We start from the raw sequence: 24,630 nt of genomic DNA on the forward strand, positions 1-24,630 counted from the left end.
AGGTTCATCACCCAAAAATGAAATGTCTCACGCATTTTTCTTTTGATTCCAAACACGCTAAATAATTGATTTTACGCTGTCTTTGCTGGTCTCACAGGTTTAAACTGGGTGATACTGAAAGTTCTTATGCACCAATCAAAAACTTCATAGGACTTATAATTATTGAGTTAGTAAATTTGTTGTATGACAAATAGATTTGGGGTCTGCCAGTAGCTGAGAAGTCTCCACAGCACTGGAAATCAGTAAAAAAAAAAAAAATTGCTGTCATTTCTCCTCCAGGTAATAGTGTGGGGGGATTACGGGCGTATGGACCACAAGTGCTTCATGGGAATGGCCCAAATCCTCCTGGAGGACTTGGACCTGTCTGCCACAGTCAGCGGCTGGTATAAGCTGTTCCCTACCTCCTCCCTGGCAGACCCCAGCATCGGACCCCTCACCCGACGCCTCTCTCAGTCCTCCCTGGAGAGCGCCACCAGCCCTTCATGCACCTAGACACCCAGAATACATACACACACGCGCGCGCGCAAGGCAGAGTCACGCAGACACAGGCGCACGTACTGTATATACACGACGACTATGTAAGTGCAAAGCCAGGAAGGGATACATACACAAAGCGATGCATCCGTGCAGGAAGACACACTTGACATACACACAAATACCTGATCCCAGCCACATTGACACACATGCACTCTCAACATGCTGCCATAGTCTTTACTGGAATATCCTCTCGACACTCTCACCCACCGCTCAGTGTTTACTGGCAAAACGATTAGCAGATCCAAAACGGGAGAAGGCGTAATTTACCTGAACATGTAGCATTTTTCCACCCACCTGTTTCCAACATCTCATACCACGAAAACCAGGATTCACCGGGTGTTCTGCAGTCCAAGATTTTCCGTGGCACAGCTCATCCCAGGGCACATCCTGATGCCAGTTTCTAAACTCTCTATGCCAAACTAAGAAAAAAAAACTTTATTTTTTAAACCAAAGCAATTGTTATTGTTGTTAATATTACTATTATAAGTAGTAGGTGAACTAGTATACAATATAAAATATGGATATGTAGCAGAGTCAATGACTTAGATGTAATCCAAAAAATAAATAAATAAAAAAATGACGATACACTTTACACACGCACGCACACGCACGCACACAAGCTGGGGACGGGAGGCCAAACACATACACATACCTGGATAACAGGCTCGGATATTCACATAATGGCTATTATGTGAGGTAGCAACACTGCTATTCTATAATTTTCACAGGGCAGAGTTTATATATAGATATATATATCAAAATAGATATATAGTTAAAAACTTACTTGTGTTTATATATATATGTGTCAGCTGCATTCTGCATGTTTGCTTGCGAGACATTTTAAAGTGCTTAAACCTTTTTCATTTAGCTTGCTTTGACCAATGTGACAGCAGTGTAGTGCTGCTTTATTTTGTGCCGAGAAGGGAGCACACCGCACTGAGTTGGGGAGAAGGATGGGGCTGTGGTGATGGCGGAGCGAAGGGGTTGGCTGTCATCGCTATCTGCAGAAGACGAGAACAAAATAAGCCAGCCAGCCACACATTAGCGGACAAACGCATTTATGATCCCTGCCTTCACCTCAGGCGTTCGGAGAAATGTGACCGCTTTGTAGCCCGTCCTCGCGTATTCTGGGGAAAGGGCCTCTACCAGCACCTGGACTTGTTCCAGCTTCCAGTTGATTTCCCCATTTTTGTTGCCGTCCTACTTGATGAGGGATGTGGGGAGATGGCCGGCGTGCCTCTGCACCTCTCCTTTTCCGATCAAATGTAGCCGGTGTTGTGCCAAAAAATAAACTGTTGTAAATGGCCTTTCTGGCCTATAATCTGTGAAACATATGTCAAACCTGTTTCTCATGAATGATATCAAGTCCTTTTGAGCCACAAACAACATTCCTGTCACAAAATACATTCAGTTTTTGGCAAAGTGACTCTTATAAATCCTTTATCTAGCTAAGAAGTATCATTTACATAAAAAATGTCTTATTGTAATAGAAATCCAGCCAAGAGGGCAACAGAAATTGCAACAAATATAGCATAAATGTTTTAGAAAGGCCAAAAGAGACTGGATTGATTATAATGTAGGTGCAAATAATACACAATCATAATAAGAAGCTTTCTTCATTTTGTATATAAGCCCTTCAGAAATCCAATAGACTCTGTAGTCTGTTTACCAATATAAGCAAAGACATTATACATTAAAAACACACAGGAACATCGGGAATGACTTTTTGGGACAACACCGGAAACATAAACATGCGCACAGCTTGTGAAACCTTTAACCCTCCTAACTTTCCCTTTGACGCTAACTAAACTCTTTTAAATGTGTCAGCGTGAATTGAATTTCTTTGCGATAGCCGACTATTATGTCAGCATTACATTTACTAGCGTACCTGCCATATGGTGGTTTTACTTGTTTCAGGTGCAAACGTGGCAGTGACACATCTTCAGCACTCTCGTTTTATATTTCCCGTCAGGCGGCGTGTTTGCATTTTCTTTAAATAGCACTTTACTGTAAAATATTCACGCTGAGCACGCAGCGGTTGACTGCTTCATTTTTTTTTCGTTCGCGTTTTTATTTAGTCACACTGCGCTGCGCAATTGTTTTGAATTCCAGCATGGAAATGTAAGTCGAGTGCACTAGAACAGCTGATCCAGGTGACTTCTGCTGCCGGATTTAGACTTCTTGAAGGCTTTTAACCTTGTTCAGCCACCTCTTCCCATTTACATTTCCTCTGAGTCCGCTTTGCACTAACTATAAGGGTGTTTGCAGAAAAAATCAACAAAACAGTTAAAGGTGTGATGATAATGGAGTCTTCACTGGCAGCAGAGGGACTAGCATCCAAATTAAGCTACTGCTTTCTTACTGGTTTATTTAAGGTGCAGATGTCCGGGGGGGGGGGGGGGGTATTTTTTCTCTCTCACCAACATCAATCCTTGTATATATTTCTGACACATGAACACGGGCAAAGGCGCTAACAGAGATCATATTTTGAAGCGGTGCAAAGACACAGTCTCGAGTTCCTCTCTTAAAAGCTTCTGTGTGTTTATGAGCTCTGAATTTGCTTTTATCACCACCTCATTTATTCCTCTCTCCTCATCTTTCTGCAAAAAAAAAGGGAAAATGCAAGTTTTTTTTAGTCTCGCAGCACCTCACAACAACACGATTCACGTTTCAATGCTTTTTGAACTTTGGATAAACTAAAGGGATATCTGGCATTCTTGAATTTTTGGGAGGATGATTTATGATGTTTATTTTTAATCCTCCTATCATATGTATACAAAATGTTTTCTTTGTTAAAGAGGTGTTGTCATTTGTTTTATGGTTCGGAGCTATTCCTTGCTGGATCTGTACTTGTATGGTCCCGCCTATGAAGTAATTTTATGTATTGATTTGTTTTCTTGGGACAGCTGGCATGTTATGCAAATATGGGAAAAAAAAGGAATAAGAATCCTCAAAAAACAAGATAATGAAATTTATAGATCTGTGTAACTTCCCTGCTGATTGTTCCACTCCTTGGTAAACTATCAAAATACTGTTAATGTTTTTCCAGGCGTTTTTGAGCTTTTATGAGACTGCGTCTGTGTATGTGTGTCCTTTTGCTATATGTCAATCATCCTCAAAGCATTGCCCATTCTAATGATTGAATAGATGCAAAAAAATGTATTATATATCTTATAAGAAAGGCAGGATTAGCCAAAATTTGCCCAAATCCTTTGATTCTTGCAACCCAGAGGATAAGTTTTAAATATTGCCTTTGTTTAAAGTGTAGTGCGGGTGTATGTCTTTTAGAGAGATGCATTTAGTGTGTTAGTGTGATGCATAATGAGCGACAGGGCAGCAAGGTGTGAGTGGATCACAGTTTTTAGATATGAACGCCAACATTAACTTTGAACTTTCTCTTTACCTTACATTTAAAGAAAAAAAAAAATTATATATAAACTGTAGTGTCACCTGATCATTGTGCATCGTCTCACACAAGGTCATTTGATTTATTTGGACACACAATTAACAAAAAAAGGGGGTCGAAGCCTCATTAGCAGCAGGGATGGCGGGACGGAGATCAAGCAGGTTGTCAGTCTTCGTGCTTTTGTGGAGCTGAGTGACGCGTAGACTGTTTTCGTTTTCTTTTTGTCAATGTGAAGGTGTGCAGATGCATGAAGTCGACACGGCTCAGGTGACATTTGAATGGAGAGGCTGCCAATGCTCAGAATGTAAAACCCCACAAACTTGCTATAAAAAAAGCATCTTTTTAACCCAAAAAAATGTATTGTGTGCAACGCATCTTAATAACGCATACCCGAGTCATAGTTTGTGCACTATATCGAAAGTGTATTTTATTTTTCTAAGGACAGAGGTATTATTCAGAGGAGGAGGACAGCGTGGGCAAAACCCGCCTTTTAGCTTTTTTTGCAAAAAAAACGAGGGCTTGTTCAGTTTACAATGGCCTTACTTTGCGTAGGAGACGTTGCTTCACTCTTGTAGCACACAGCTGAAAGTTTTGAACAAATGTATTTTGCTTGAGATATTGTACCGAAGTTCTCTATGTGTATATGTATAGTTTTATGAATGTATTTCTAAACCCTTACACCGAGGAGGAGTGTAACTCTTTTTCGTCATCTTGTTTGCTATACCGTCTCTTCTGGAGACTTTCCGGGGACCCCGCCTGCACCCAATCAGGCGGCCCCTACTTTTACGGTACTGTAATACTGTATGTCTTATGATTTGTGTTTTAAAGGAACAGCTCTGTGTTTGTAAACAAGCATGAATTCCGTCTGGCGAGCTGCGGTTATTTTATTTATTTCAATCGCCAAGATGGGTTTTGAGCAGAAGGGTTTGCCCTCCCCCAGCCCCCAACCCTTTGTCTATCAAGCTGATTGAATTATTATATTTGTATTTTGATCTAGGAAATATTTGCCGCATGGTTACTCTGATCTTTGCATTTCTGACCTTGTATTTAACCTTTAATGAGGGTTTGATCACGATGAGACCAACAAGCGACAGCGGTGGGGGCAATCAGACCCAGAACAGCGTCCAGAGAGATGCAAAAGAACTTTTATCATTAAAAACACTGTTAGCTTACAGTAGCATGAGCCAAGCCTTACATTTTCTGATGTTTTTCTTCTGGCAATAAAGATTGGCTGTAGCATTTGCTGTCGTGGGCGCCTTCGCCCACGGCTTCACTCTCTCTCTCTCTCTCTCTCTCTCTCTCTCGTGACCCCAGAGCTGAGCATGTGCGCCAAAAAGTGATTTCCGGTATTCGCCCAAAAAGTGATTGGCCTAATTTGTGTGAAAAATATATCGGACTTATTTCTCATGAATGATATCAAGTCATTTTGAGCCAGAAAGAAGTTCCCCTTCACGAGGTAGAAGCTTGAATCAGGTTTTTTGGCGAAGTGACTGTTATATTTCCTTTATATATTCGAGTAAAAAGTTTCATTGACATTAAAAATGTCTTTTTCAAGAGAGATCTGGCAAAGAGGGCGTCAAGTATAACATCCCAGTTCTTGAAACATACTGTAAGGGACCAAAAGGGAATGAAAAACCAGTTATTTCTTTATTTATATATGACCCCTTCATACATCTACAGTCTATTTACCGATATGAGTAAAGATATTAGACATCAAAGAAACTCATGGAAACATCAGAAATCACTTTCTGGCTTTTAGCACAACACTGGTATCAGTTGAGCTACCATAAATAAGATAAAAGTGTAACCACAAATTTAAGCGCTGGGATAAATTTAACAAAGCATGCAGTGCATTGTGATTTACTGCTGTATGACAGTAGAGCTCGTGATAAACAAGTTTAATTTTCTCTTCGACGTTGCATTCCAGACGCATGCATTCCAGGTGTTTGATTTGCCACGGTTACAGCTGTCCTTGAGAACAAACACAGACATTGCCGTTGACCTGACGGCCTCAGTTCGTTTGTCTTCATCCACGTCTATGTCAGCGATCACAGCACAAGTTTTGCTTTGTAACCTTTCTGTCCTTTTTTGCCTCTGTCAGATTGTATTAGGGCCATAGTAGCTCCCCTCCCTGCTATCAAGGCAGACCTTATTTTATCAAGCCTAGGAAAGCACAGAACACAACCCAAACTAATGGTTTAACTAATATTTAAATGGACCACAATCACATTCCCAAAGCACATGTAGTAGACTCGATGCCTCTTTTTCCCTGCAAATTACGGGGTCAATTGGAATAGCTGTTTTGGTAAATGAGGGTTTGTCTTTTCTGAACAGGCCTTAAACGTTCCACCAAGAAGCAAAACAAAGGATAGCGTAGCTGCCTGGCTGATGAAAGGATGTGGTTTATGGCAAAGATGAAGGAAAAAACAAAACAAAACAAAGGGAGCTGTAATTTTATACCTGTGCTTTGTAAATGTTTTCTATGTGCAGTATTTGATAATGTAAAACTGGTATTTTTGTGGTTTGTACGCTGCAAAATTGATTACTTAAGGTGCACGTAGTTTTGTAAGAAAATAGAACCAAACTGAGGAGAAAAGGAAAAAAAACAATGGGATTCAGAAGCCTGTATTTGCATGCCCTTTGACATCTGGACGCAAAGTCAATAAAGTTTATTTGAATCACAGACATTCATTCTCCGTGTCTTCACTTTTCTAATGCAGGTCGTGCATTCTTTGTGTATCTTTGATGAATCTTTGTTCAAGTCACGTAAAAGGAGAGCTGCATTCTTTCCGATGGCCACCAGGGGGCACCTCCTCCCTATGGAAAAAGAAGTCAAACGTATAAAAGTCTATGAGGAAAAAAAAAACACCATTAATGACCTCAGCAAATACCTTTCTCTTGATTATATGGCCTCAGTTGCTGCTTTCACATATTTTTTAATACAACAAGATGCTCATTTTATAAATTATGATATCAGTTAGATTAAAATGGACAAAGAAGTAGGCCACACAACAAAGCATATGAGTCAGCCACATATGAACATGTATGGCCACTAGTGGGCAGTAGAAACAAGCTTTATAGTATTACACAGTTGCACTTTTAGTTGATTTTGAGAGCCTACCACTTACTACTGTTTAAGTCATGCACATGCAGAGCAACATTAATGTGTCTATACTCAAACTACCTTGAGCTTCGTGACCTTTGTGACCTGTACATGAGGCCAGAAAAAAATTACTAACAAACTTCCACAGTAGTATTAAACATCTGTGCAGCCACTCCTTCTTTTTTGTTGACAGCAGTCAAGCAGAATAGGCAATTTTCTGCAGAATGCAAACAATTCATGCAGAAGAATCGTGTGAACAGGCATTTGCGTGGTTTAATAGTGTAAGAAATAATGAAAAGGGACTAAAGACAAAGCCCAGCAATGAACACAACCAACAAAACAACATAAAATTTAACCAAAACAATATTTATTTGCATGTTTTCACTGGGACAATTATCATATGTCACATATATGTTGTTAAATTTTATTGAAATTGTGTAAAGTGGGGCAAAGCATGTGGAAAAAACAAACAAACTAATATACAGAACATGTTGTTAAAGAAACATAATATACAGCGACATTCTGATAAAGAATTAAAATATACAGTATCTTGATCGACAAGTACGTACAAAGTTACATTCCTTTATTCGTTTTTATTTCACTGAAAAAATATCGGACCAAAAAAAAAAGTAGCCTGATCACAAATGGAAAAGCTCAGGTGAGGCCTTAGCGTCCACAGAGGTGGACTTGCACTGCCTTTCCAGAAACTTTTGTTGACTGACAGATTTGTTGTTGCTGTGCTGGATGTGCTCTCTCTTATATAAATGTTGCTCTCAGTGGAGAAGGTGACTGCTGCTGTCACACTGTTGTGAAATAAATCCTTATATGCTGCACATAGGCACCTCCTATATTGCTGCCACTCACATTAAAAGCAGCATCTTACCAGCTTAACACAAGTGTCAAATAAAATTAAAATAACAGAAACACAGCATTTCCATAAGCATTTATCAGAAAAGGCGGATTTAGCAACAGTTTTAAGAGAAATCGGGGCACAGAGATGGTGTGTGTGGGAGAAGCGTACAAGCATCAGCTAAAACAGATGTGACAGATTGCCATTGTACAATCGCTTTATGCTTCACAATGTGGTTTGGCCAGATTGTTAAATACAGCTCACTGTTTGCCCCCAACGTAAAGGGGAGGCCGTTACAGCAAAACTGGAAACCCACAGGATGCCATCGAGCACAGATGTTCGAGAGACACAAGGTGTACGTTTCTAGACGAGGAATATATAAAAAACAAAAACACATCGAAACACAAGTGCACGCGATCAAACGAGTCAACCGAGATCACATTCAGAGCACATGTTTTACCTATTTTTTTTATTGGTTTTTTGTCAGTCTTTATCAAAGACTGTGTCAGAGGGAGAAACATTCAGAGAGACACATTCGCAAATCTTAACAAACAGTACAGTACATACAATCAGAGCTAGATACACATTCTTTTCATGCAATTCAGTGGAAGCATCTGAAACCCGGCTGACCTTCAACTTGAAGTTTTCCGTCTCTGCTCCCACTTCTCTGTTCACCTCCTATTTACAGACATTCAACGTTATTTGAGGCCACTAATGCACCAGGTAGATTCATAACTGGAGGTGTGCGGGCGTTGATGACACTGCATGCAAAATTATTTCTTTCTTCTTCTTCTTCTTCTTTTTTTTTAAGTGTCCTACCCTTGGTGAAAAAACAGCACAGTGAAGACAGTGATGCTGGACTGCTGAATTGCTGTTTTTTTTTTTCTTTCTATTAATCACTAGTTAAGTGGTTGAACAGGAAAAAGCATACAGGAATACTCTCCACTTACAGTAAAGCTAGTGTTGATCTTTGGTCTCCCAAAATATGGTTTTGGACTTTTGACATTTGAAGATTAAAGATTCTAAAAGAAGCCCTCTAGATATTCAGATGAAGACATCAATATTACGGGCTGTGTAGGTAGGATTTGTTGCTTGAATTAAATATTGTTAGATGAGTAGAATGTCTAGATATATGTGGCTAAAAATGGTTATGTGTATTTGTCTTCTGCATCCAGCATGAAGGGACTATTAGGCTAGCCTAGCTTTTATATTTTTTAATGATTATTAACTGAATTCGCAGCAGCTCATCTCACTTATGTGAAAATATACTTTTGAAAAGCTCTAAATCTCGAACTTGAAATTGGCTGAATAAAGTTGTAGCTGCTACACTTTGCAAATATGGCTGCTGTTAAAATGTAGCTATGTCTACGGTGGCCCTGAGAGGTCACATGCAACTGTAGAAAACACCAGCAAAACATTAAAATTTTGCAAAAGCACCACAGAAGTTGATTAAAACATAACGGACATAGAAAAAAAAAATTCTGACAAAACACAATGGACACTGTAGGTACATGGTTGCTGTTAGCCGTTTACTGTTAGCTGTTAGCCAAAAACATTTCTGTTGTGTTTTGTTTGATTTTTTTCTATTGGCTTCTCCAGTGTTTTTCTTTCTATTTCCATTGGGTTTTATTGAACTTCAATTATTTTTTGTGTGCTTTTGCACCATTTTTCATTTTTGCTGGTGTTTTATTAGGCAGCAGTGTGTTTGACCTCTCAGGGCCACTGTATATATCATCACTAAATGTCGCCCCATCAGTTGGGTAAATACTGGTAATGTAGGGCGTAAAGTATGAGCCACCTATTTAGATTATCTCGGTCTATTTGAGCTTTTAAAGCTAGGCTAACCCCAATGCCAACCCCAGTGCAATCTGATTAAATATGAAACAGTGCAATTCTGCAGCTGCTTGATACCCTCATAATGTTTCTGCACACAAGCTCTCTCTCATAAAGGCTGGGCAGAAAGAAAGCTCTGGAGTCCTAACCAGTGGCCTCAGAACCGCCTTGTCTTAGTCGTCATATGAAAAGGTCCTGAAGGCAAACATGGAAATCTGCAGAACATGGCTATGCATGAGACGGCAAGAGGAAGCGCGGCCAGAGAGGAGAGAGAGAGGTAGTAGTGGTTTCTCAAACCTTCTTCTTCTTCTCCACCTCAGTCTCCTCCTCCTCTTCCCTTGCATCAGAAAATGTTTAATGGAGAGTCTGATCCACGTCGTTTCTCTTCTCCTTTTGTGGGTCGTTGGCGCTCCATCGAATCTCAGATAGACAAGCTCATTTCCACACGTGCGCTGTCATGTGTGCCGAACTTGGAGCTGCTGAACCTCCCATTTGCTGACCGCTGTATCCCATCATACCGCTGGTGTTGTAAAGATTCATGCCGGCCATGTGCTGAGTCATCTGAAGGGCACAAAATGAACTTTAGCAACGGATCCACTCCTCTCACAACTTTCAAAACCCCAAAAAACAAACACACACCTGACTGATGTTCCACTGTAGCTGCTGGGCTTGCTGGACTCCGTAAGCCTGCTGCTGGGGTAATGCGGGCAAACCCCCAACCTGCTGCTGCTGTCCCATCATCCCACTTTGTTGCTGTCCTATAATGCTGTTCTGCTGCTGTACCATCATACCAGTTTGCTGCTGTCCCATCATTCCTGTCATATAGGGCGACGGCACAACTCCGCTAGGCTGAGCCGTGACACCCTGAGCGCCCATTAAGCCATTCTGCTGCCCCATCATGCAGTTCTGCTGAATTCCAATCATGCTGTTTTGTGGCACTGCCATCACCCCGCTCTGTTGCTGCCCCATCATGGCCATCTGTGATGTCATCATAGTGCCTCCCATTCCCCCTGCCTGGGCTAAAGAATGGTATGGACCGTACGGGTGTGTTGGATATCCCATTTGGTTCATGTACAAGCCTGCTGAGAGCAATCACAGACACCAATAACGATGAGCAGACTATCACCGTGTCAACATCCAGATCTGGACCACATCTGACAGAAATCTTATAAACTCTTACCATGTGCAGCCATACTGCTGGCATGTACCGAGGGAGTGGAGGCGTACAGGGAAAGAATGGAGTCCTTGGATAGTTTCTTGACAGTGCCCTCTTCTGCTTTGGGTGCTGCGTCTAAGAACAAGCTCAGATTCTCAGGCACCGAGGCAGTCACTCTGCTCTGAGGCATGGTGCTGGAAACAGGCTGGACAGACACAAGGCAAAGATGAAAGTGTGTCTGAATGTACGCAAATAAAAACTCAGCAGCTTATAGCATGTACAGTGTGTTGTCTACTACCATGCTTTTTGTAGAGGAAGCAGGGGAGGGGGCTGCGAGGGAGCTGAAGAGATCCAGGGCAGAGTGTGCAAGGGCTGCGTTAGACACCACTGGGCTCTCATTACTGTCTGGAACACATCCTCCACCATTAGACACCGCAGGGCTTGGAGCTGGGGCATCTAATAGAGGTAATGATGATAACAACCGTTTCAGGTATCCACGTTCAAAGCAGCTCATCTAATTATGATTCAGCTTTCTGTCCTAAAATAGATGCCTGGCATGTTTATTTGCTTTTTAGGTGCAGACTTGCAACATACAGCAGTTCTATATTAAGACAGCAGTTTCCTGGTGTGCTAATATTTTGGACTCTGTGTTAGTGTAAGCGCATGCGTGCAGGTGCATAAGGCAGAATACCTAGTCCAAGCAGGTCTGTGACAGACTGGGAATCTGTCTTTGGGCTGACGTCCTTTTTCTGTCACAACAGAGAAAATCAGTGTAATTAATGCAACAATTCTGCACTGGCGAATGAGTCTGTCTGCCGATTCTTTTACTCTTCACACTCACTAGTGGTATAAAATGACTGTTCCATTCAAGTCACCACAATAAAAGTTACCAGCTTTTCTCTGCCTTTTGTTGACGCCTTTTCAAATACAGGGATGATCAAGGTTTATAATTAAGTTCAACAAGAATGTTTCATTTTCAGTGTTTGACTTAACTTTGTCTCACTAGACAATATCATAGAATTTTTAAAACAAGAATGTTTCATTTGAAAGATTCTATGAGATTGTCTAGTGAGACAAAGTTAAGTTCTACAATATGCATCATCTGTCCAGATGCTAAAATGTTTATATCAATTCAATTTTATTTATATAGCATCAAATCACAACAGTTGACTCAAGTTGTTTTGTTTTGTAAGGTACAGAGTTTACAAAAATACAGAGAAAACCCCAAAAATCAGACAACCTCTTATCGGTGCCAACCAAGCACCTGGCGACAGTGTGAAGGAAAAACTCCCTTTTAACAGGAAGAAACCTCTGGTAGAACCAGGCTCAGGGAGGGGCAACCATCTCTGGCAACCGGTTGGGGGTTAGCTTTGGATCTTTTTAAAAAAATGTTGTTCAGGCTTGAAGACAGGGAGTGTGGTTGCGACGATTGACTACTACTCCATTAGACTTAGGTTGCCTCTTGATTTTTTTTAAATTAATTTAGCAACTTAACAATATAATAAACAAAACCAAGATAACAAAGGCCAGAATGGAATCTCTGGGCTATGATATGAACATGGAATGATGCACCTACCAATTTCATCTTCTCAAATACAACTGGCTCCTTTGGGATGTTGTCACAACTCTTTTCTTTCTGCATAAAGAAAAGAAGTGGTTTTGTTCGACGACACTTAAGGTTGGTCGAGGGTAGCAGGAAAGAAAGAGAAATTCACTCTCCAAACCAGTTCTGCAGATTCTGCTGGAGACACAAGAACAAACACATGGATCTGTTTGTGTGGACTCACCCTGAGCATCTGGATGTCAATGACTTTATCCATGTATTTCTTCTTTTCGTACTTGTCCCTAATAAAGCTCTCGGCAGCCTGGTCTGTCTCGGGACGCTGGAAGCACTCGGGTAAAAAAGCCTCGTAGAGCCGTTTGGCCTTGGCATTTCCCATCTCTTGAACACACTGGGGATACCAACAGAGAACAAAATAACTGACACATTGCAAAGAAATCTAGTAATGTTCAAATGCAATATCCAAGGTGTCCTTGTTAAAGTGTGGTTATATGAAAAAGCAGGATTCTGTGAGAGCTGTAGGGAACTAAAGAAAAAGTGCTGACCAAAGAAATCCCCTCACACTGAGAAGCATCGCGCTGACTGTCTTGTCTATCAGACCAGACGAGATGAGCTGCATACTAAAGAGAAAGAGGCTACTCGGAGGTGGAAAATCCTCAGTTATACTGTATGTGAAAATACCAACTACCAGATAAAATAAGCATATATACACAGAGTAAAATGACTAAATTACAAAAAATTATTTTGTTGTTTATTTTCTATCCATCTCTATATTGTATGGAAATCTATTTTATTTAAAGGTTTTACTTTCTGTAAGATTTTCACAAAAGAAGCAACAGCTTAGAACTGATTAATACAATAATCTTATTTACTTCAACTTTTGAGTAACCAGTTTAAAAATGAACAGTAGTGGTTTGATGGACAGTAGGCATACTGCATTTTCTCGATCTTATGCTAAGCTAATTGGTTGATTGTGATTTGGATTATATCCACAGTATACCCCCCCCCCTCCCCCATTACATATGTTTTACTGGGTCATAATGCATCCCCATAGCTCACCCTCTGTCTGAAATAAGCTGTCTCTTTAATGCGCCACTCCTTAATAGACAACCTTCTTCTGATTGGATGCCCCTCACTTGGCTTCCACAAACAGAACCCATGCCTTGTAAGCCACCTTCTAGTCTGAAATGACCATATAAGGAAATTTGAGCCAGGCTAGTGTCAGTTAAGCTAACTAGAGAAACTTGAAAAACAAACAGACAATCAAAAAAACAACCAGAAAAAGCCAACATTTATAGTGTTTAATAATCAGGGACAGTTCAAAATATTTAACCCACTATTTAAAAGCTTTTGGGTTTTTTAGTGGTTATGAAATTTTCATAGTGAAGACCTCTGACCTGGACTTGCTCCTGCGTCCACTGATCCAGGTTGACAGACTTGACCTTGGAGATGTGAACCCCCAGGTTTCGATGGATGCCAGCACAGCGGATACAGATGAAGATGCCCAAATTCCAGGATGCCCATCGTGGACCTGGAAGAGCAATGGGAGGGGGGGGGGGGGGGATTTAGAGGAGAGAGTCTTTGCAGAGGAGCGATGCAAGGAGGTGGTGATAAGTCAAGCTAAAGGTATAAAAGAGATTTAGGTTAAACAAGAAAGAGGGCTAAGTGAGTAGACTAGAGAAACATGATGAGGGAAAAAAACAATTAATTTTAGACCAATTATAAAGACACGAGTCTGAAACCTCAATTATGAGTCTGAACTCAGCAGGGAACACATCTAATCCTGTGTAAGTCATGCGGTGGCCTAACACATAATAGGATCCAATACGAGAGTTAGCCTACATAACTGAGAGGCGAGAGAAGGAGTACAAAGTCCCACAAACACGCACCTCACACACACAAGCAATCACACACACTCAGGGCCTGGATACCTGCAGGGATGATTACTCATTTGATCAAGAGCCTGTGTGTGTGGGAGCACAGTGATCTGAGCCAAACGTATGGATCCACTCAGATTTTGTGGAGACCTGTTTATTGCTTATGCTACATATGTTTTAGCTTAAAAGCATGCTTGCAAATCTCCCTTCTATATTCAGAACACAAAATAAATAAAAACATCATAGATGAGCTCGTTATTTATTTATTTTTGCTCAAGATATGCAACCATCATCTTTGGGGACTGCACTCAGCTTCAAAGATAATATTTGTGCTGCTCTTACATCTTTACCATATCTCCCTCCTCCTCTTTCCTTGCCTCCATCTCTTTCTGCGACTCTCTGCCTCCACTTCTCCAAACCATCTCTGCTGTGAGTCCCTGCATCCCTGCTGCCACAGGTCCATGCACTGTGGCCTTCATGCCACTAGGGGGAAGAGCAGCTTTTCGATTTGGATTTCTCCTCTTCCGGCAGATAAAGGCATTGTGCGGAGTTTAAGAAAAGGCCATTCTATGCAAATGAAAGGGGAAGTCGAGTTTGAGAAGGGAAAAACACGGAGCGCCTTCCTCTTTTCCTCTGAGAAAAACACTGCAATGAATACGCTCCTTCTTGAATCCTACTAGAATTCTGTTTGCACTATTAAGAGTTAGTTTTCAGTTTTCTCCATCTTTTTAAACTGCGAATCACAAATGCAAAAAAACAGAGAGTCACCATGTGCACTGTTCTTCCTCACTGTCTAGCTGCAGCATTAGCTGTCTACTGGCTAATAATAGTAGAATTACTCTGCAAAGCCTGCTTAGCCACTGTACATGCCGACACAGACACAGAGAAAGACAGAGACGCTGTCAATAGCGTTGAAGTCCCTGAACACTGGAATTAGTTTGTCCTTCTCATCTCTTATTCTAATGCTCCCTCTGTGCTCTGGCCGCCATTTCTTATCTTTCTCACTACGGCTGCCTCCCTCATGTTCTCCTTTGTCTGCTTATATCTCTTTCACACCAGTTCCATTTCTTCCTTTCTGTTTATTTTCTGCCCTCATGTTTTCTGGGATTTGTGGGAATGCTTTTTCCATTCTTTGCATATTGAAAAGTTTCTCTTTTTTTTTTTTTTAGCAATGCACAGTTTTGACTGATGTCTCTACAAAAAAATAGGCGAGTCTATAATAACAATTAGATCAGCTGTCATGAAACATACTTTAGGTGCTCCTGATGTTCAGAAGATGACCTGACCTCTTCTCAGTCATCATTATGAGGCTGATGTCTGTGCTTTTAGCTGAAATGTCTTTGAAATTATGGCATGCGTTACAATAGCTTAACTTTGCTTCAACAGGCAGAGCCCAACCACTATACGTTTGTATTTTGTCCCTTTAGACACACAAAACATAGATTTCCCTAACATCTGTTACGTGTAACTCTTTATTTACTCATTTGGCCTTGTTTGTCTGACTCTCCTCGGATGGTTGTTTGGTTGTTATGTTGCCGGCAGGGAATCTGTAGAGTGCCGTCTGGTAGACAAACTATGCAATGTAAATCCCCAAAAGTTGATTCTGTCATCTTGACGTAGCGTTTTCAGTGGGAGAAACGTTTCATCACTCATCCAAATGACTTCTTCAGTCTCAGCTGACTGCAGGTTTCCCCAATCTTATAAACACCTACAGGCCAGTGGACACTCTTTCAATGATGAGGATGTACACATCCTGGAAAGGGAGGAACGCTGGTGTGAGCGCAGAGTCATGCGAAAAGGGAAAGACCATCTCTGAATCGAGGAGGGGGCCTAAGGTTACATCTCTCGCCATCTTACAATGCTGTAATTCCAGCCATTCCCCAACTCTGTGAATGGTACTCACGGCCATGGATCAATTGTCTTTGATCAGTGAGCTTTGATCAGTGGTTGTTGATCAACGGTCATGAGAATTTGCATAATTATGCTGAAGGTGACCTTGCAGCCCATTGTTCCTTCAGTGGGCTGGTTTCAGTCATTATGCAAATGTACTGTTTATAAGATTGGGGAAACCTGCAGTCAGCTGAGGCTGAAGAAGTCACTTGAATGAGTGACGAAACGTTTCTCCCACAGAATCAACTTTTGGGGATTTACTTACCTGGATGATATGCAATGTAAACATTGATAAATTAGTCAGGTTCGATCAAGAAGTCATAATGTGTAAAATGACAATATTCTGTTCAAGTAACTCAAAGTTGGTGGGTCCTTAGAACCCACTTTGAGCAGCCAAAAGAAGAGGTTTATTGGTGTGGCCCTTTACAACAGTCCCAGTTTCTCATGTCGCCCCTTGGGAAAATTAATTTCCAACCCCTGCTTAAGGGGGTGGCCAGCCACCTATGTGACTGGAGCATGCATGTCCACTAGTAATTGACAGTGAACAACCTCACACCTCAAAACTGCTGTACACAAACGCTGTCCATCTAATCTGACTGAGTTGGAGCTGTTTTGCAAAGAAGAATGGGCAAGGATTTCAGTCTCTAGATGTGCAAAGCTAGTAGAGACATACCCTAAAAGACTGGCAGCTGTAACTGCAGCAAAAGGTGGTTCTACAAAGTATTGACTCAGGGTGCTGAATAATTACGCACACCCCACTTTTCAGTTATTTATTTGTAAAAAAAAAAAAAATGTTTGGAATCATGTATGATTTTTGTTCCACTTCTCACGTTTACACGTCTTTGTATTGGTCTTTCACATGGAATTCCAATAAAATTGATTCATGTTTGTGGCTGTAATGTGACAAAATGTGGAAAAGTTCAAGGGGGCCGAATACTTTTGCAAGCCACTGTATGTAGGTCATAGGCTCTACAAAGATTCACCACAAAAGTCCAAACCGATAAACCGTCACTGTTAGCATCTTGACATTAGCGCTTAGCTAAAAGCACTGTTATACAGTTCAACTGAGCTGCTAGCATGGCTTCGGAGTCTTCTTTCCATACACTGCCTGTTATTTTTCTCCCCTCATGCGAAGGTTTAATCTGCTTCCAGCTGGGTATTATGAATGTTTGGAGTCATGGTCCTCAGGTGTGCACAGGAGTGCGCTGATCCGGTGAGCCGGGGGAGCAGAAAGAGCACACAGATGAAGGCTACATTTAAGGCAGATCACACCTGCACACCACAGAGAAGCAGCCTTCTCTTGTTCCAATCAATGCGATGCTTGAGTAAGAACCCATATGCAGTGCGTCTGTCCGGCAGCACTGCACACCTCCAGGTGCTTTGAACAGATATACTAGGAAGTAGGTGGAGGAGACGTCTAAAAAGGGAAGAAAAGATTGAACCAACTATGAATCACTTTTTCTTTGTGGCTGGCATCACAGTGAGTGTAGACTGCTCCACCGTTCACCAGCAGCGGTGAATACATGTCCTCTTTTCTTGATGTGATCAAAAGAGCAAATGCCAACATCATTTAAAGGTCTAATTAAATTCTCCAGGTCTGACTAATAAGTCCCTTTCTCAGTTTTTACACGGAAAAGCATCCAAAAGCAGAGACAACTGATGAATCACCCTGGCAAAAGTAAATAAATAATTAAATTAAAAAATGGCTGTGGTCATGGTTGTGAAACACGCAGGCTGAAGCACATCAGGGGTGGAGAAGGCAGAGCCACAGCGAGAGCCAAAAACAGAGACAAGCAGGAGGGGATTTTTATAGTCATCAAATGGTGGACTTTAGACGTCCGGCTGGGGTGTAACGGGGGGTATGACGAGCAGAGAGAGCACACAGAGATCTGTAATGAACTTCGCGGTCATTTACACACACGTATTTGAATGCTTTTCCATACCATTTCTGGCGACTTAGTCATTAACTTCACATCTTAAACACATCTCTGTTAAAAACCCTGTCTGAATCCTTACAGTTACAAACACACAGGTGCACACGTTACACAAATACACTGGTCCACCGACTCTCACACACATACACACTTGTTCATGAGCAGGTACATATGGTCCATTAGCCTACATCCCACAAGGATAAATGGTGCTCTCTGCATGTACCCAGTTAATCCCACGGAGCATCTCAGCCATCAGCGGATCCCACGCCCTGCTCCGCTGCCACACAAAACACACGCTCATGCATACGCGCCTTTGTCCCTTACTCTCTAGCCCATTAGCATCTAAACCAATCCAGATACCCTGGAGCCACCCAGTGACCCAATCTGAGCCAAGCAGATGGAACCTATTGATAATTTACAAAAGGCACACCCACCATCTGTGTTACCATGCAAACTTCATGACTGTGATCCTGCAGGTGAGTAATTGAGGTCGAACAGTGTTACATATAAAAAGATGAGTAAGGCAGTCCAAATTTTTAGTCCTGCTTTTATGTCTTTTTTAATCTTATTGCCCACATATTGTTTTTATCCCCTGAAATGTTATAAGGTTATTGTGCTGAGTAGTCATCTGTGTTATTTGCTTAGCTGTTACAGCAATCCCCTACACCAAGACAACCACTATCTATAGAGCCATCTATAGAACTAAAACGCATCCATAGAACCAATTTATCACCTGGTGAAACAGTAACAGCACAATTCATGTGACATAACTTATCTTTGAGGAGCTCACAGCTATATGATTTTTAGGATTTTAATAACTGCTCTCTTTTAGCTGCTCCTGACATTTTGTCTGCTTCCTGTGCGGCCAATTCACAGATAAAAACCCCAGCAGACTGACATGTGACCTTATTATACTTTTGTGTGTTTTTCCTACATGGTTGTATAAGGCTGAATCACCAATCAGTCCAAACGGGCAAGTCAGGGGCCACGAGAAAAGTCGTGTTTAGGATAGTCTTACCGAGGGGCAATATCTTTATGTTTTATCCTATAAATTGTTACAGTGGTCAGTGCTCATGTTAAAAATGACCAAAGTTTCAATGTACAAGAACTCTCTAAGAGCCCAGCTCAGCCTCAGACTGATTTTCTTTTCACTCTTTCTGTGTTTATACACCACTTTGCATTTAATCATTAATCTCTGGCTCTCCTCCACAGTGTATCTTTTGTCCTGTGTCTCCATCCCCTCACCCCCAGCCAGTCATGGCAGATGGCTGCAGCTCCTTGAGCCTGGTTGTGCCAGAGGTTTCTTCCTGCTAAAACGACAGTTTTTCCTTCCCACTATTGCTTGCCGATTGCTAAGCTGGCGCTTACATATTCAGCATTCTTAAAGGGATAGTTCACACCAAAAGCAAATGTATGGGTTTTTCCTCTGTTTTGATATTCTTTGTTAATAAAGTTAACTAGTTTTGGTGATGTTAGCTGTGCCTTCTTTTCATTATAATGGAAATACATGGTTAAAAACTGCTTACTAACTCAACAGTAGCATCTTTTTCCAGAAATCGTGACCCATTTACTCCAAAACACTGCGGTGAGCAGTTTCTGGTATGAGTTCTTTTCTTGGTAAGGAAGCATGCAGCTGACAACATTACAGCTCAGCTGAGGAAGGACTCCCTTAATGTTTACATCCTGTCACGCTGTCACTAGCACGAGACGCGTGCGTCCTCCTGTGCAGTGATACGATTTGCAGGTGTAAAGGCAGGATCAGGGTTGTTAAAAAGGGACCCAGCAGCTTATTTGTCCCAAAGCCCTTTGCAGCTTAATCTGGCCATCGCTGTGTATTAGAGAGTTGTGCGCACAGCAATGTAGCACGGTGCCAGCCTCTCTCTGGTACTGAGGCTCTGTACTTTGTGTCAGCCAAGGACACACGCGCAAACAAACACACACCGACACACACGTCCAATAACCTTCTTCTCTGAATGGAAATCTCTGCTGACTTCTCATTGGATGAGATTAAAAAGGGTCCGAGGGGAGGAGGGGACTGAGAGCTCATGGTAGAGGTAGACAGCCTGGCATCATCAGGTGATATCACCACAGCAACCAGGGCCCAGCATGAGTAAACACAAGTACAATGGAGACAATAAGGGAGACATGCTTTTATGCTCATTCAAACACACACACACACACACACACACACACACACACACACACACACACACACACACGCACACACACACACACACACACACACACACATGCACGCACATGTACACAGCCCCTTGAGACTGAAGCCAGAGGTTGAAGTGTTGACTACATTATGCACCCTGCCTAACCCTCTGCCTCTCCCCCTGTCTCTTTATTATTTCCTGGCAGTATTAAAGATTTACTGGAGGGCTGTCACTTTATGAGGAAGTGGTAGAAATAAATAAACAAATAGCACACAAAGTCATGCAGCCCAGAGAAACAGACAGAGACAGGAAGTTTGCGGCGCACAGGCAGTAAGCTACAGTCGGAGAAAGAGATATTGTTCCAGCGGCGCAGTATATAATAGACAGGGGAATGTCTGAGAGTGCTGCTGTTGTGTGTTTGCATTGGCTGGAATAAACACGTTGTTGGCTCCATACACCACTTCCTCTCTGATCATCCTGAGAGAGGGAGGGAGGGAGGTAGGTGATGAACGTGCAACGGCAATCAGGTGCAAACAAGATTAGACCAAACCACATCACGAGCCATATGGCCAAAAAAAAAAAAAAAAAAAAAAACCCTGATAAGAGAAAGAGGGCAGGGGAGGGCACTAATGTGCTTGAGGTGTGCACTTGTGCGGCTGTGCACGACTCGAGTGTGTAGTCTGGAATCTGTACTTACAATTTTGAGAAATGCACTACTCAGCAAAGAGGTAAAAAACACTCTCTGAGCATCAGCTCAGATCACAGAGTCAGCCAGGACTTTGTGACCTTTCAAAATAAAAGCTTTTTATAACAAAATAATATTTGCTGTTCTTTAAAACTGTATTTATATTTACTGTAAAAAAAATGTATTTTGGAACAAAACATTACATTTTAAAAATCAAAAATAATAAGATCTGGCAACCTGTCCAGGGTGTACTCATGAATCACACAGACCCATGTCAATCATTTTCTTTAAACCCATTGGTGGTTGATTCCCTTACTCGCCAGTGGTTATTTTTCCAGTTGCGACCACTATTCAAATTTTTACTGTCATCCCACGGTCACTGCTCGTCACATTGCTGCAAGAGCCTTCCTGTGTGGACACCCTTTTAGCAAATTGTACAAAGATTTTGTAATGTGTGAAATCTTGACAGAAAACATGTTTTTGTTTGTGTGTGTGGGTGTGGTTGACAAGAATGTCGAGCTCTTACATTGAAAATCTAAAGAGTTCACACCAAGACAGCCTTTGTGACCATGATTTTAATATGCAAGAAAAAGGAGAAACGTAGTAGTAATCAAACTTGTGTAGCTAACTTAAATACCCTTTCTCTCTCCACGTGTGCCTGATTTGGGAGTAAAAGGTCGTAAAATTAGCATCGTATTAGCATCACATATGCAAATATAATCTTCTAAAGATATCATTTATTCTCTGTGCTTCTGAAGTCTGCGCCCGAGCCTTCAAACAGTATGTAAATAAGCTGCAGGAGCCCAATCATACTGTGCTGTTTTCAAACTGTCCACTGAGCAGTCACGAGTGTGTTTGCCTGAAGGCGAACAGCATCACTTCTAAATATCTTGTTTGAAAGAGCACCCAAAGGCAATAGGAACATTAACAAAACCCTGCGTTGTTGTATTCATAGATCTGGTGACTTATTCAGTTTAAATACAACTAAGACCTTGTGGTCACATGTCATCTTACTAAAGTAATGTACAAATGTGTTTTAAAATGAAACAAAATGTCTATCACAAATTAGATATTAACATCCTCCCAGCAGAGATGATGCGCTGTACTTGCTTGACAGCTGGAACTGATTTTTTCTAAAGCTTTAATTACACACTTGAACTTGTATAGACCTAGCTGACTATACAGTTTAGCCTATAGATGTTAGATTTTTTTTATTAAGGCAAAACTTTGCATAGAATTCAGTATTATTATAATAAAAGGATACTAATATGATCACTACTAAGTCTGTGTTTTTAGTCTTGGACTCTGCTAAAGTAGCTTTGCATGAATCAGAGTTCAGAATAATCCTTATTTATCTTCCCTTAGATCTTCCTATGTCTGAGACAAGCCAATTCTGATTGGTTGCCCCTTGTAAACAGAAGATTGACCATATTAAGGACATTCTGATACCAAAAATTCTCTGGGTGAAAATACCTTGTTGATGTTGGAGGTTAGAGGAGAATTTTCAACAGATTTAATGTTGAAACACAAAGAATCACTCGTTACAACTAAGGTATACAGAACAGCATCTCTGAAAGCACAACAAACCTTGAAGCAGATGGACTTCAAAACACAGAAGATCGTACTGGGTGTAAATCCTGTCAGCTGAGAACAGGAAACTGCGGCTACAATTCATACAAGCTCACCACACGTGGACAACAGAAGATGTAAAAACGTTGCCCAGTCTGATGAATCTAGATCTCTTCTGCAATATTAGGATATTAGGGTCAGAGTTTGCTAGAAACAACATGAAAGCATGGATCCATCCTGCGTGGGGAATATTTTCATACCAACTAAGCATCGTTTAAACACCACAGCCTACTAGAGTGCTGTTCCTGAGCATGTCCATCCCTTTATGACCCCAGTGTGTCCATCTTCTGACGGTTGCCTTTAATGTTAGCCTAGTGGTCAGTAACTTTCGTATATATAGTGAATACTCCCATTTTAAACTGGGATCTGTCTACACATATCATTCTCAAAGTTTGTATTCACCAAGGGTGTCCTCCTGCGTTACAGTGATTTGTGTACACACAGCGCTTCCTTTCAAACATTTAGAGTCAGTGATGTTCATCTCGATAAGCCCAACACCGGCTGTATGCTCTACAGAATCCACCCACAAGGCCCACACAACCTACATGTAAACAAAAACATTCCTTTTCCAGAAAAATATGCAAGATTCTTTAACTAACATAAGGAAACAGCCCCACAGCCTCATCAACTTGTTGATGGCTCATCCAAAAACCAAATAAAGAGCAACCTATGAATAGTCTGTTTGTTGACTCAAGACTCTGACTGAGTGTATTTGCGACCATAACACCAGTGGTTACCCACCCCTATGGCAAAAATAAAGGTTCAAGGCCTCCTTGAGGCTCCACACAAATGAACACATAGAGCACCTGACAGTCTGATTATGGTGATTCAGTGTATAAAAAGACAGCCTGGCTCCACTACAATCAAGCAACTCAATAAGTCTTCTTGCTATATAGGTAATCACTGAGAATTGCAGCTCAGTGTTGTAAGATCATTGCAGTGCCTCTTTGTTAAGAGTTGGGTTTCACTGCCTGCTCCCAGTCTGCAAGAACAGTGTGTTCAGGGTGACTCAAAGTCAGCACAGGTGCCTTCAACTCCATCTCTGTGCCTGCTTCCCTGCTCTTTCCACACCGGCTGTCAGACAACCTGAGCGGCGATAGCTGGAGTCGTTTTCACTAATGAGCGCATTTTCTCACTTCATCCCGCCACGCAGTTCTCACCCTTTTTAGATCCTATTACTTATGGTAGCTTGGCATGATGTAACTGCATGCCATGCTCCAGCCGTGTAAGGATGTGGCTCCACGTCTTTGCACCATAGTACAATGCAATTGGTCGAGGGATGATGAATGCAGTGCAGCATTTTTTTTCCAGCGTAGTAAACGATCAAAGAGGGTCGATTCAAGCGCCGGGCGCGCGCCTCGGGCACAAAACCCGGGGAAACATGACCCTGATGGAAATCACCTACCTTTCAATTCACAGTCAGCGCAGTATTTGTTCTCCTCCAGCGCCAGTAAAGAGTTGAGGACAGCCTGGTATCTGTCAACGTCTTTCACAGATTTGCCCGTCATCATCCTCCTCCACCACCACCACCAACACAACAGTTCTTGCGGTCTGTGCCGGCTATTGCCAAACGAGCCCTTAACAAAAAAGGAAAGTGTGAGCACGGGCGATCTGCTCCGCCGTCCCTCTTCTTCCTCCTCCTCGCTGTGGAGCGCAGAGTTTGCTTCACGACGATGGGATGATTGCCTTTCAACCAACCAGCATGCGGCTTATTCGAGGTGAAAATACCCCCAATCAGGACGAAGAGGATGCCATGTGATGTCTGAGATTCAAAATGTGATGCTGACTTTGAAGCACATCTGTTACCTATCACTACTATATTCTCTCTCTGTGTGAACCCCCTTCCTCCGTCTTTCTCTCTCTCTCTCTTCCTCTCCCTCTACCTCACTTTATCTCTCTCTTTCACACACGGACAATATCTGTAGAGTTAAAAGTTATGTTATGAGCAAGAGTAATCACCACACTTATTGAGAAAAAACTTTTTTAACGACTATAGGTTTAAATTAT

At 41.7% G+C, this 24,630-nt stretch overlaps 2 protein-coding genes across 5 annotated transcripts in view; one reads left to right on the forward strand and one right to left on the reverse strand.

Moving 5' to 3' along the window:
- The window catches only part of rims3 (regulating synaptic membrane exocytosis 3), a 47,030-nt gene extending 40,404 nt beyond the window's left edge, over positions 1-6,626 (forward strand). For both annotated transcript variants that reach the window (XM_085149536.1, XM_085149538.1), the window contains exon 7: positions 280-6,626. In XM_085149536.1, coding sequence (XP_085005662.1) covers positions 280-492 — 213 coding nt within the window. In that variant the 3' untranslated portion in view covers positions 493-6,626. The remainder of the gene's footprint in view (positions 1-279) is intronic.
- smap2 (small ArfGAP2) lies at positions 3,965-24,523 on the reverse strand. Of its 3 annotated transcripts, none has more exons than XM_085149529.1 (9): positions 24,029-24,523; positions 13,844-13,977; positions 12,673-12,837; positions 12,462-12,521; positions 11,577-11,634; positions 11,184-11,341; positions 10,910-11,090; positions 10,369-10,808; positions 3,965-10,290 (listed from the first exon to the last, which is right to left on the reverse strand). In XM_085149529.1, exons 1-9 carry the CDS (start codon positions 24,132-24,134, stop codon positions 10,165-10,167), a joined length of 1,428 nt encoding a protein of 475 aa, XP_085005655.1. In that variant the 5' UTR covers positions 24,135-24,523; the 3' UTR covers positions 3,965-10,164. The 3 variants fall into 3 exon arrangements, with proteins under 3 accessions (XP_085005655.1, XP_085005654.1, XP_085005656.1); XM_085149528.1 differs by having other exon boundaries at positions 10,369-10,811; positions 24,029-24,522; XM_085149530.1 differs by having other exon boundaries at positions 10,369-10,811; positions 14,189-24,135.
- Positions 24,524-24,630: the final 107 nt, after the last annotated feature.

Source organism: Neolamprologus multifasciatus, chromosome 22 (assembly GCF_963576455.1).
Source record: "Neolamprologus multifasciatus chromosome 22, fNeoMul1.2, whole genome shotgun sequence".
NCBI classification, from domain to species: Eukaryota; Metazoa; Chordata; class Actinopteri; order Cichliformes; family Cichlidae; genus Neolamprologus; species Neolamprologus multifasciatus.

Excerpts from the sequence above, each read along its gene's own strand:
- smap2 (XM_085149528.1), bottom strand. The coding sequence starts at position 24,134 with ATGATGACGGGCAAATCTGTGAAAGACGTTGACAGATACCAGGCTGTC. Across the intron at positions 12,838-13,843 it reads GGACGCAGGAGCAAGTCCAG|TGTGTTCAAGAGATGGGAAA; the intron begins GTCAGAGGTCTT and ends TGGTATCCCCAG. Across the intron at positions 11,091-11,183 it reads CTTCCTCTACAAAAAGCATG|CCTGTTTCCAGCACCATGCC; the intron begins GTAGTAGACAAC and ends GTGTCTGTCCAG.